The 14,579-nt window shown below is 27.5% G+C and overlaps 3 protein-coding genes across 3 annotated transcripts; all 3 read right to left on the bottom strand.

The window, feature by feature from the left end:
* Positions 1-431: 431 nt before the first annotated feature.
* Positions 432-845, bottom strand: LOAG_07552 (hypothetical protein; the record flags this gene model as incomplete). Its single annotated transcript, XM_020447471.1, has 2 exons — positions 432-443; positions 660-845. 2 exons carry the CDS (start codon positions 843-845, stop codon positions 432-434), a joined length of 198 nt encoding a protein of 65 aa, XP_020302301.1.
* A 4,162-nt stretch (positions 846-5,007) lies between these two features.
* LOAG_07553 (hypothetical protein) lies at positions 5,008-8,302 on the bottom strand (the record flags this gene model as incomplete). The annotated part of the gene is made up of 7 exons (XM_003143086.1): positions 5,008-5,311; positions 5,650-5,785; positions 6,102-6,265; positions 6,424-6,546; positions 7,023-7,132; positions 7,311-7,559; positions 8,189-8,302. The coding sequence occupies 7 exons, from the start codon at positions 8,300-8,302 to the stop codon at positions 5,008-5,010; spliced, it is 1,200 nt and encodes a 399-aa protein (XP_003143134.1).
* Positions 8,303-12,106: 3,804 nt separating this feature from the next.
* On the bottom strand, positions 12,107-13,393 carry LOAG_07554 (hypothetical protein; the record flags this gene model as incomplete). Its single annotated transcript, XM_020447472.1, has 4 exons — positions 12,107-12,276; positions 12,404-12,601; positions 13,061-13,166; positions 13,319-13,393. The coding sequence occupies 4 exons, from the start codon at positions 13,391-13,393 to the stop codon at positions 12,107-12,109; spliced, it is 549 nt and encodes a 182-aa protein (XP_020302302.1).
* Between the last annotated feature and the right edge of the window lie 1,186 nt (positions 13,394-14,579).

Raw genomic sequence — 14,579 nt, forward strand, 5'->3', positions numbered from 1 at the left:
AATAATAATCATAATCATAATCATAATAATAATAGTAATAATATAATAATAATAATAATAATAATAATAATAATAATAATAATAATAATAACAATAATAATCATAATCATAATCATAATAATAATAGTAATAATAACAATGTCAGTAATAATAATAATAACAACAATAATATGTAATGGATGAATATGTAACTTATAATTGATGTGTAATGAATATGTAATGCATTATAATTAAAAACACTATAATTTTATAGTGAGCAGAAACTAAAGATATGAGGAACCAAGCAATCGCACATCTTACTATTTCGGTGATATTTTCATCATAATTGATTAATTACATGCTTTGAATATTTTAAATGAATTAAAAACTAACAATAGGAGAAACGGAAGAAAAAGTTTGAGGAACAAAACAGATTTCGAATAATTAAGTCTTTACTTGATTAACTGTAATATTTTGTATTTGTTGACATTTGCATAAAAATGTATGTTTTTGAAGGCATAAATTGAGCCACTTTACTGTGTTTAATATTACTTAAATGACGAATGTTTGCTAATTTTTCACCATTTATTGTTTCGCATCTTATTGTTGTCAGTTGTTGTAATTAATTGTTTTAAATAATTTAGTCAATTAAAAATTTTTAATTGATATATGCAAATTACCTCATATATTTCACGCTGTTCACGTTGGTGTAATTCAATATCTCGACGTTCATTAGGACCTTCCACGCTCATAAATATGAATGCACCAACTAATGTATACGCTATCAATATACCAAGTGGTATCAGTGGACGAAGACCAATCGTTATAAATGCATGAATATTTTTTATTCCTTTTGCTATAGGCATCTTTCACACTTAAATTCAGAAAATAAAAAAAAATTCAAATTTTTTACCAAATTTTTGTTGTTATTTGCTTGGTTTTAACCAGTTATGTCATTTTTACACATACGTTTGCTTATATTCCAAATGAATTAATTAAAGCCAAAATTTGTTTCTGTAATTGGAAAGAAAAGCGAAATGAAAGAAGTTCTAAGTTATAATGAATCGTTTAAAAATTGGAATGAAAAAAACATATTGGAAATGATTACTGAAATATTTTGAAATTACAACTAAAACGCATTCCTAGCAAATATCAACACAAATGCCGAATTTATAAGTTAAAAAGTAGACAAAAGAATAGAAAAAGGAAAATGAGGAATGAATGAACGAATTATTTCAGTGATAAAACAACAATTAAAAGAGATTAAGCATAGATAAGATACTAAAGCAATTTCATATTTCAACATAACAGTAATTTTTTTTTTTGCAGAAGATTATTTGATATGAAAATTTGCCGATAAATTAATGGAACTAAAAAGAAATTCAATTTGAACCGTTATGGTTAATCATTTACTGACTTCAATCATTTATTGATTTCAAATTAAATTTCTAACACGAGAAAATGAAGTAAAATGGACCTGAAACGATGGAAAGGAATAAATCGTAAGGTGGAAAGCTTGAGGAAAAGAAAAAAAGAACTTTAATGAAAAAAAACAGAAAGTACTAATTGCTAATTCGAAATCTTCTCATTTGTTTTTCAACAACGTTTCTGAAGATACGATGGGTAGAAAGGTCAAGATAAGAAGTCAGGCAATATATCATTTGGCTCTAAAAATTTACCTCAACTACCAGGAGAAAATGCATGTAACAATGTAAGCGATTATTACTGCTCGATAATTTATGATAAGAAGGATAAAAAGAATTAGAATTCGGGGAAATCTTAGTTTTAGTTTGTAGTGCAGAATTGCAGTGCATGCATTTGGATTTGCAAACAATTATTGCTCAATTGCAACACGAGTTAGAAATAACAACTGAATTTTAAAACTTTATCATTTTTAAATTGTAATTTAACCACAATACATCGTTGCGCACATCTGCAGGAATTATTGCTTTAATAATTAGTAAAAGGAGTAAAAAGTGAATTTTGAATTTTATCATTCTTGAATAAAAATAATAAGCATGATGCAATAGTAATTGTAATATCAGCTGTACTGTTACGGTACTTTTTTGGTTTGATGCGCAATGTTACGTAAATGTATACTTTGCTTTTATCACTAGTGATAATAATCCGAAAATTCCAATAATATTTGAAAACAGTGATAACAATAATAATTATGAATGTTAGTCGTAATTAATAGGGGAAATAGGACCATATGTGAGAATTAGGTATTAATTATAAAAACAATAATAACAATTCGAGAAGAAACAATAGTGTTAAGTGAGATAGTGATAATGATCATCCACAGAGCAAATGCCAAAAGTAATGCACAACAATTAAAAAATTTGTGGTGATAATAACAATAATGACAATAATCAGCATGACAATATTAGCTTAACAGTTGTATTCATGGTCAAATATAAATAGCTACGATTGAAAAATAATAAATAATATGAGTGTCTAAAAGCAATTACAGCATAATTATTGTCATGATTTATCAACAGTTACAGACTAATTTAAAATTATTCAAAGTAACTAATTGTTAAAAAATGATGATAATTAATGAAATAAGTGATTGACAGATGAACTTAAACAAGCATGTAAATAGTTTGAAGTGATGTTTTAACAGCTGTTAGTTAACAGGTAAAATCTCATGGGGTAGGATATAGAAAAAGTTTCCAATATGCTTTTTTATCTTTTCTTCCTTTCTTCGCACTTTTTTCCTTTCTTTTTTTAAATGTAATAAGAATTGATCACCTGTTTCATCCCTTTCTCTTCTAGTTTTCTGTTTTTTAGTGTTAAAAATAAATTCAAAAAGCAATTTTAGACGATTCACTCACCAAATATTACTTTTACAAATTTCTCATCATTTGACAAATATGCTTGAGCCAATATTAAATATAAGAATAATATTTAATATTAATTAACACTCAATACTTAATATTAATTAACTTAATATTAATTAATTAATACTCAACATTAAATAACACTCAGAATAATGCTTAATATTAAGTAATAATATTAATTAAATGTATTATAAATGACTCATCATTTAATCAAATATCATTCAACAAATAAGTTTCCATAAAGCAATTTCAAGCCAGCAATTTTTCAAAAATTTCCCGAATAAGGCTATATAAAATTCCAATTTAGAACATATTTCTTATTTAATAATAAAGAAAAAGTGATGGATTGATTAAACTGAGGAAGATAAGAGTTAAATTAATTAATTTCAAAGGTTTAATTAATTTCAATCTCTTTTTAACCTACGGTAAATAAGCTTAATGGATAAATTGGTACAAAGAGAGAAAAAAAAATTAATTACCATTAATTCATGTTTCCTGAGAAATAAATTTTCGCGAAAGAAATTTTCATTTTCTTTCGTTGCATAATACATGGGAAAAATGCCTTTTAAGTTTTTTTTTAAACAATAAAATAAACGACCGAATCGAAGTAATGGAAAAAATAAAAGAAAATTGAATACTAACTCTAATGGCTTTAATTTAATCATTTGTAAATAAAATGAAATAAAAACTTTTATATAACTTTTTTCCCGCTGAAAAAAAGGTTGACTTGAAATAATAGCAAAATAATAAAACTGAAAACTTTATTTTGATAAATTTTTGACTATTAATTCTCTTAAACATTGCTTGTTTACTGTTATTATTTAGAGCTGAATTTTGTGGAGTAAAATTAGTTAAATCAGTATAATAATTGTGGTTTTAGCAAAAAAAGGTCCTGAATCAATTGCTAATTAAAATTCATTAAACTAAATTAACTGCAATAATTGTTTAATTTGCAAGAATACATTTGATAATTTTTCAGACATAAATTAGATTAGGTTGGAAATTGTTAGGTTAGCTTTCGTTACATTTTGTGCATAATGTGAAGTAATTCGTTATGAATTTATGGCTGACAGTGATGTGGTCAAATATTTACGCTAAAAAATTGCCCATTGTATTTCACATTATATTTGCCCCCATTGTATTTTAATCCATTCTGATTACATTTCTCTCTTAATTTATTTTTTTCAATCTGACAAAATTTTTTTTCCATTCTCTTCCCTTGTTCTATCTCAAATATATCGAAAAAAACTCAGAAGATTAATTACGGAGAAATTAGCAATATAAATTGTAATTTTCGCGGCAAGTAATTCACTACGAAAAAATTACAAATGAAATATTACGATGTCGTAAAGAATGAGTCATTTGTTCAACTTTCATCTCCAAATTTGTTGATTAACCTCAATTGAAATATTGTCAAGTAAACCACTTACTGTAAAGACTTAGGCGTATTTGTCGTAATATTGTAAAAGACTTATATGCAGTTAACGTATGTATAAACCACCTTTGGTTTAATAATTAATTTTATATGTAATGTCTGGAAGTTCCTAAACCATTTCTACTATATAAAGAGCTAAGATCGAGACTTCAGGTTTCTTTTTTGCTTACACGAGATCGATTCCCGAGGTCTTTTCTCTTACGTCAGGACTTGTTCACTTTTTTCTTCATTTTTCCACTAGACATAGTCGAATTGCTGCTCTCGTTGTTCCGTTCAACTACATTCCGTATTTGTTTGGATTGTCTGATAATTTCAACGACGATCAAATTCTTCGGTTATCGATAAATGATAATCAGACAATATTCAACTCTGCCCATCAACACAAAGAATTTCATCATCAGAACTGTTTCACAACGAATCATATACAAAAATTTTGCTAACTTTAAAAAATAGACTTGGAAATTTATTGTTTAATCCAAAAAATTAGTGGGTAGTCTATTAAAATTAGAAAAAATTGCTCAAATCTCTTGCTTATACATATTAAAGTTCATAGTAGCATTTTTGAAAATATTCAATCCCAAGTATATTGAAATAAAATGGTAGAAATAAAAGTAATTAGTACTCACATCGCAAATAATTGCTGCTATTATCAAAGTTATATGACATAAAAAAAACACGTTTTCTGATCAGAACTTTTAATCGAGATTGATTGCTAAATTTTCAATTCAATCAAATATTTGTTGCAAAAGTTTAATCGGAATCGTTGTTTACTGCTGTAATTTTGGAATTATCAGTTTCTTTAGATTTTGAAGAATCCGTATCACACAGTGAATGATGCGTGTCTTTTGAATTTACGCTTGTATCAGAAAGTAACTGAATTGGATCAGACCAAGCTTTTAAAAGTACGGCACGTAAAGCACTACGTGGAACTGATATATCACAAATTCTTTCCCATTTTTTGCCATCGAAACGTACGACTGTTTTAGTCACCGTTGTATTGTAACCACCAATAGCATAGAAATAATTTCCCATTTTGCACATTGCAAAATTTGATCTAAGGAAATTCTTTTTTTTCAAGTGGAAAGTTAGAAGGCAATTTGATTGGTTAATTTAAATCGACGTTTTTTAATTGAAGTTTCATGCTAACAAGCTAATAATATTTGAAATGAAATATTAAGAGATGAAAGTTTTAAATACTACCTATGTGGTCGTAATTGATTTAAATTGTTGATAACTATTTATTAAAAATGAAAAATAGAAGTCTTTGGTCATTCACTTATTGATAAACAAAAATTGTTAACAGTTGGCTAATATTTGCAACAATTGTAATTTTTATAAAGAGTTGGAGAAAAAAATTGATCAGATTTCTGAAATATTTCAAAAATTTCAAACCTTGCTATTGGCATTGGTTCAACGCTTACAGTATGAGCACTTCCAATTCGTAGGATTTCCGCGCTACTTAATCGATTCATACCATCGAATCCACCGGCGATTAGTATAAAATCTGTACCCACCGCACATGCAAGGCCTAGAAATACGGTGGGCCTTAATACAAATGGCTTTCATTGCATAAAATATATATTAATTCTGCTCACGCCAACTGATTAACGACTATCGTAGTCATGGATATGGCCAAATAAATCTTTTATAAACCGTCAATTCAAGTATGCAAAGAAGCCTGAAATATTTCTTAAGCTTACTCGTGCTATCATTTTCTGGCTAAATACTGCTAATAACGAAGGAATGGACAGAAGGGAAATTTGTAGAATTATCTTTAGGGTGGAGAATTCAAAGAGATAGATTTCGTTTGATGGAAGTAGACTTAAGTTGGAACGAATACTTACCAGATCTTGGTGTACTCATATGAGCAATTTCAGTCCAAATATCCATTTCCGGTATATACATTTCAACCGTTTGTAATACCGTTTCACCGGTATATCCACCAGCAACATACATTTTACCACCCATTGCACATGCTGCTGCATCCGATCGTCGTTGTACCATATTCCTGCAATTAAATTTGAGGGAAGAATTCAACGACAACACTTCAAAATCATCAATGTGCATTAATTTCCTTCAAATTCTGTAACTTAATTTGTTTTTAAAGTTAAGAAAGACTTCCCCATTAAATAATTAAAAGATTAATTAATTTAAGATTGCAATAACCGAATTTTTGTCCATTGATTTTTGCGCGCATCATATACCTCAGCAGTTCGGAGCCTCAATCTACCATCTGAACCACCAGCAACAATAATTGTACCATTGATTTCACATGCTGATATATAGCATCTGTAAAAATTCCAAAAATTTTCTTAATTAATATTTTCCTTAGAAAAAATAATTTTCACATAATATTTAACAAATTTATAGCAATGTCTTTTTTTACGACAAGTTGATCAATTGGCTTTTTTTCATGAGAAAACGATTAAATAAATGAAAAAAAAGAGCAGATCAAATGCAATCAGACCCATGATACTCAAAGGATAGGTCAAATTAAATAAAGATTAAATAAATGAAAACGAAAAAATCGAATCAAATAAAATAGCTAAATAAGTGACCCTTCGAACACTTTTATAATAATATGCTTATAACAAAAATATAATTATCAAGTTAGGTTAAAGTAAATTTTTAAACGACTGCAATTTTCAAAAAATTATTATCTAATTATTACATTATTCCATTTGAGGATTATGCTATTTTTACAGTAACCATAATGTAACATATGGTAAGGTTTATCATTTTAACAATTATGTGTAAAAACTTACCTTGCATGATGCATTGGAGCTAATTCATGCCATTTCTTTGTTTCACCATCGTAGCAGCGTACGGTATTGAAATATTGCGATCCTTCGAAACCACCGATAACATACAATTTCTAAACTTCGTATTTAAAATTTATAAGTCTACAATAGCCGAATTTCATATTACTTAAATATGCAAATTACAGGATTTTATTAACATATATTATAAATTTCACTAATGAAAAAAACCACAATGAAATTGCTTTCTATATACATTAAATCGGTATTGAACATCCAATAGCAAAATTTTACATTACTGATAACGATGCATTCGTGATAAGCTATTCGACGATTATCCTCAAATGTTTCCACACGTCGCCATTTATTAGCATTAATATCTAGTACTTCAACAATATTTGATGGCCCACTTTTTTCCCATCCACCAATCGTTATCAGCAAATCACGATGAATTCTTTTTTCAGTATTCATTGACCAAACTATATTTTGATCGTCGATATTGTTCATTTTAAAACGTATAAGGTCTTTCTTAATTTCATCCTTCTGAAATTTGCATAATCTTTTCTTAATTTCTTCTCTTTCATTTCGATTTTTTGACTTAATTCTAGTAAATTCTTTCTTCTCGAATTTAATGTTATCAATCCGTTCCTTTCTAAGGAATTAGTTAAATATTTCAAATGAGTTTTTCTAGACTTTAATAATGCATTAGTAAATAAACAGTAAAATTATTTCAAGCTAATATTTGTATGTGTTACTCATTCGAGAATAGAAATATGCTAATTCACTTAGAAAATTAAATTTATTTTATTATAGTTTATTTCAAAGTTTATTTTTCTAGTTCATTCCATATAATATATTTTATTTTTTAACAATTGCAAGTTGTACTGATTTTTGTTACGATAATTGTAGTCTTTAATTAGAACTATGTGTGATCGTTTTAATCATAATAAAATGATACGAAAATTCTAAGTGTAATTTATTTCTTTGCAAACATTAATTATTCTCGCTTTTGTTACACAATTAAATAAAAAAAACTATTAATATTAGTAGCCATATTAATAATTATTATTATAACTGTAATAGCAGCAATAATTAAAAATAAGAAGGTAGAATGCCTAAATTTGAATTTGTAATTTGAATTGACGTGCAATTAAAGTAAAGATTTGCTGGACCTGTTTATCATTCAACAAATTATAGCGAATGGACTTCACTAATTGACGACAAAATGGCATGCGTTTTTTACGATCAATCAAAATCCATCGTTTGAGAAGAATCCAAACATCCATCTGACGCATATAAAATTGTGACAAATAACTTTTCAACTCTTCTTCCTCAATTAAAAATTTAGAATTTAGCGAAAACTTTTTTTATCAAAAATATTTTTCATGTATTCAAAATGTCTAACATTAATCAACATTGATAATAATGAGAAAAAATGGCTTAATTAATTAATATCAATCAATATACTTCATCATTCACTTTTAACAAATCAGCATCCAAAATTTCGAATAAATGGTTGCTTTTGAGGTGAAAATAGTCAAGATTACAACCGTTGGTTACAGATTCATTAACAGTGTACAGAACATATTCGAAAGTCTACAATGAAATACTAAAAGATAGCAGCATCAATTTTCGACTCTTTCCTTTTATTAATAGACAAAACAATGTTTGTTTATTTTTCACTTTTTAAAAGTTTTGCTTCAAATAAAGCAAAAAACTTTGTTTAAACTTTTTTTGTTTGATCGGGCAAATATTTGTCACACATGCGCCACACAGCAATGCAGTTTTCTTCATTGATACCATCCACAAAGTTCTGCACAATACATCGTTTTATGCTTTCTAACTTCCAGTCATTTGCCTAGAATTTGAATTTTATAAAAATTCATAAATTCCTACAAAACAATTAAAAATTCAGACTAAAAAGAACTGGTCGAATTTTAGCCAACTCATAATTGCTTTTTTTCAAAGTACCCAAAGCAATAATATGTTTCAATCACTTAAAGGTAATAATTTTGAATTATTGATAATATTCTATAAGCGAGATTATTTAATGATTAACAACACAAATTATTTTTTTTAGCATACAAAAACTTTTTGTTCATTTAAGCAAAATATTTTCTCAGTAATTTACAAATGAATAATAACGATCATTGTGAGGAAAAATACACATACAACTTTAAGAATTTGTTCCAATTGAAGCCAATCTTTGATATTATTACTTTTATATTTTAAAGCATAAAATATTTCCTTTATCTAAAAGTATGAATAATTGATTCCAATTTTATTTCAGAATTTTCAATCCTTTCCAAAAAAGAATCATCCAGTTCCAAATGTTAAAATATTATATCCTATAGATGTATTGAACTAAAAGTGTCGAAAATTTTGAAATGATTGAGATAGAAGAGAATTTACGATATCGATTGGAACTGATGTATGTATGATGTATTGTTGAGTAATTTCATTGAAATTCATAAATGGAATAAGGTAAGGACAACGATGTTCCACAAATCGGCTATTTAATCGGTATCTCAAAAGAGTTTACATTGCCTATTTTAGCCGTATAAATTATTTTGGTACTCCAAATTGATAGGTACTGTAGATAATACAACAATTGTAAACTGTCGCAATATACTTGATTATATTATAATAAATAAAAACATTGCAAGTAATCATAAGTTATATTCGTATTTGTCATAAATAAATAATAAACAGTTTAAATTATAACAAACTAAACTTGTGCTTATTGTTAGTAAATGTTAGTACCGTAGACTACTACAAAATACATTATTCACATTAACGTTAATAAATAATGACACGGTAAAGCACCGATAAATAGATTAGCAGCATTTTTTATTGATTAATTTTATAAATGAGGTAGAAATAAGTTGTCGCATTCAACTAAGAAGAAATTGAGGCATTTGACTCGATTACGATGAATTGGATACAAGAATGTTCCTTCTATGTACTACTTGTCTTTTGCTAATATGATGTTATCGTACCTATCATTATCATCGGTGATAATGATGCAGTCACATATACCATTAACATCGTCATCATAAACATTGCCTATTTCCATATTACAGTATGACTTGAGCGTTGAATCGCAATTCTTCTCCACCCACGTATGGAACGCAGTGATTAGCGTTATTAAGAATAAAGAAAAATGAAATTCAATGTGATACTTTAACATTTTTATAAATGCCGTTTGAAGAATTACCAATTTGTATAGCAAATTAGATTTATGCAAATTTAAGGTCAGACATTCTTGATTATGGTATTTCTGAGCTGTATGATATTGTTCTACTGCAGTAATGTTCATGGTATTTCCATGATACTACCTTCAGATGAATGATATTTTACTGCTTTCAGGGGTCTGCTACTTTTATGTTATGGTAAATTTATGGTACGTTGGAGATGTTTGTCTCAAATGCATGATATCTTACGGTATAAACCTGCTGCCAATGTATTGCACGTATATGCAAACTTTTCGCACACAATTTCTCTAGAGTGCGAATAATAGTGACATCCGTTGACAATGTCCATCTGGATAAAATCAATAATATTGGTAGATGAAATATCAGTATGCTATATACGTGTCACTACGTGGATGTGAGGTTGGTATTATTTACGCAATCGTAATGGATCACGTTGCACTAATCCAGACAAAAGGTCAAGTAGATCAGTTGGTGATAGTGGCTTATTCTCACAGATATGACCTTACAAAAATTAAGTCTTTTCTCCTTCCAATTTTCATCATTTAAACACTACACATTTAAGCTAACAGCCATCTTATTCATGTAATATTCAAAACATAATTTTATTCGTCGTACTTTTTGTATTTCTCATTTTCTTCCTTTTCACTTTTTCATTTCAAATTAATCATTTGTTTATATAAATGTAGAAGAGATAAAAGGAGGAAAAAATAGAAAAAACTATTGGTAGCATTTATTAAACTTGCAGTAACTAGAAAGAAACGAATTGGAAATGAATGGAATGTCTGAATTATTATAAATTATTGTGTAATTAACAAAATTTTTTCTTTTAATTAAGAAATTCTTCCCTTTGTAATACTTTGAAAACATCAAATAATATAATTTATTTTAAGCATTTTTTCATTTGTTTTAACAAAATTATTTGATGAATTCTTAATTACACAAATTCTTTCAAAATCAGCCAATACAGTAAAAATTTCCTTTTTGTTTGTGGTTTTTACGGAAGTAAAATGAAATAATATCAACTTCAAACTATTTAGAATCATTTAATTAAACCTTCAAAAGTTTTAAAATAAAGACTGTATATTACTGTAATATTTGATAAAAAAATTCTATACATCAGATATATAGGTCGATGGATTTTCATTACTTAATATCACTGAACAAGATGACAAAATTTTTCCGATACGATTTCTTGCAAGGGCTACATACTTACCTTCATCATCAACCGTACAATTATTGATCCGTAATATCCACCAATCATTTTTTCGGTCGATATCTGTAGGTGAAATTTCTTTAAGGATCATAAGCAAAATCATGTCTCACTTTCTTCAAACTTTTATGACAACCGATGACATTTGTCTGTTACTAATTAATGCGGTATTTTATTTTTGAATGAATTCACCGTTACAGTAATTTCAAAGCAATTTATAACTTCCGAACAGATATGCGAAATCTATTAAAGCATTCTGCGTGAGAACTGCTTGTGGAGAAATCTTGCGTAAGGATTTCATGTGCAAGAGCTGCATGTGTAATACACGAATCCTATGTGCAAGAATCTCATCTGCAAGAATCTGCAAGAAGAAATGCATAATGCTATGCAAGAATTGTATACGCAAGTATCTAATATTTCCAAGTTTTGTTTGATAATTCAAAATGCAATTATCATTCATTTTTTCTGCTTACCCATTTGCTTCACTTTTCTTTAGTGAAGATATAGCTAAGAATTTCTTGAAAATTGCAAAAGTTTTCCAATCCAATTTGATGTTTTTATAATAAAACAACAATTAGAAATGATGTGATCAACAAAGACAGCAAATTGGAGACATTTTCCAAAAGACATTTTCCATTTATTTACATAATTTAATAATATCTTATTCAAAGCTTACTTATTCGCTGACTGTTGATAATGCGACGATTACGAAAGTAAAAGGTAACGTAAGGTATTGGAAAGCCTGATACTCGGCATGCTAATTGCACGCAATCATAAATTTCATCATATTTCAAAAGTTGAAGAAATTTCGGCTCAATTCCAGCCAGATCATCATCTACAATGAAGCAAAATATTTCTACTTTTTAAATAAATGATGAAATTTAATTCATCTAATCTTTAATACACTTTTACTATTAATATGCTAACCCGGTTAGAAGTGACAAAATTTAATTTATGCATACCGTTTACACGCAATACGCTGATATCGGAAGCGATACAATTTGTTGCTTCCACAATACATACAATATCGCCTGAATCCGATACATCACAATCAAATATTTCCAAACAACAATCGAAACCTTTCCGCCAATATCGATATCGTCCACCACTTATGATCGCTTTCGTACCAATATACCAGGAAATATTCAAGTCGAGATTATCTGCAACGCTTTCTCCTACTTCTTATATTTTCGTAATTTTGAAAAATGTCGGAATTTTTGATTTCCTTTTTTTTTCCATATTTTCTTAAGTATCAAATGGAAAATTAGTGTCAAGCAATATGAATTGACTATGATCACATAAGAGATTCTCTCATCCATAATACAAAATTTCAATCAGTTATTTTTTTTGCATAAGTTTTTTTTTTTTAATTCGAATAAAAATGCTGCATTGAATGATACTGTTATCAATCCTGATAGTGTGATAAGACTAAGAAAAAAATGTTGGCAATAGAAAAAAGAAAAAATTACCAATGCTGAAATTTATCAAAAGTAATGAATAAATTTATTAGCTATTGGTTAAAGTACTTCCAGTTATCTAATATTATACCTCTAACAACTAATTATTCAAAAATTAAGCATTTTTAATAAGCAAATAGGATATTTAGAAAGCTGACTGACCAGAAAGAACTACACCAAATAGCATGATCATATCACCGGTACATACATTCCATTCTTTTTTTAGCATTTTCACTGATAATTTACCAACAAATGGGCCTTTCGTTTCCTACAATAATCATAAAAGTAGAGACAAATATTGTCTTTCCCTTAACTATAAGCTAATAATTGAACTTGAAATTTGATTATAAAATTGCTTTAAGTTTTTCATTTTCTGAAATTTTTTTTGAAAATTTAATTTTGAAGAAAGCATTCGCTTACAATTATTGCAAGCGATGAATTAGTTTGCTGAAATTTTTTCAGAAATGCTCCGCAATTCGGGTTTATATTATGCATTAATTTTGTCTTTTCCACTGATGTAAGTTTATTGAACAGCTGTTGAATAATCTTAAAATGTGCGGAAGTATTACAGTTAGTTAAAATTTTAAAATTAAAATTTAATCGTAATAAATTACTTAATTATTTTTTGTTTTAATTCTAATTTTTTTTCATCAATTAACATTACTAAAGCAAATAAAGAAATATCGAAAAATTAGTTTATACTAATGCATAACACAGGTTGTTAAAATCAATTAACCATACTAAAATTATTAATTCACAATTAATTACCTAACATAGTCTGTATATTGCACTTAAAAAACACTTGTCACTTTTTTGCTGTTTGTTTTAAAAGAAAAAAAATTTAAAAGAAAACAAAACATATTCGCTGCTTTTAGATGATTTATGCAAATTTCTAGTAATTCTTTTAATTTTTGATTCAAATATCGATGAATTCATTTCTTTCGATGCTACTTTAATGCCTGCCGCTTGTTTTGAAATCTGCAAAACAAGTCAACAGAAAAATAATAAAACAAAATTCAGAATGCAAATTTAAATAGGAAAACTAAATCACTAAGATTATTAGTATTCCATTGTTAATTAATGAAACAATAATTCTTATTTATGTTGGGTTTCAGCTCTACAAAAACTATTTTCCATTTTAAAGTATTTAGTAATTCATTGAAAATTAGCGGCAAACAGTATAAATTGGTTAAGATTACACAAAAGGCTTTTCAGCCACAATTCTTAAGTAGAAGTTAATTAATTGACAACAATGTAAGAAAATCTTTACTGATTTTAAATTTAACAAAGTATTCATTTTCATTTTTCTTTTCTTTTTAAACAAATTTCCTAAATCTTAAGAAAAAGTTAGTTTTAAGCATATATAACACCATCAGAAATTTAAAATTCAAATGATTTAGCGAAAAGTATTAAGATTTAAAGAAGTGAACACTTCACTTTACCATAACGGAAATGACGGCATTTGAAAGGAGCAGAAAATAGTCGCAGTAATCATTTTGAGGACACACCGCACGATACAATTCTCATTTGTATTCAACTGAAAAGTCATTAATTTCAAGTTTCTTTTTCAACTCTTTTATTAAGGAAAAATTTAGAATATTTAAATATGCTAGTATTTGCTAAACCGCATGCAATAATAACATGCATGCAATAATAGCATGCATGCAAGCATGTCAACAGG

Source organism: Loa loa, assembly GCF_000183805.2.
Source record: "Loa loa unplaced genomic scaffold supercont3.11, whole genome shotgun sequence".
NCBI lineage: Eukaryota > Metazoa > Nematoda > Chromadorea > Rhabditida > Onchocercidae > Loa > Loa loa.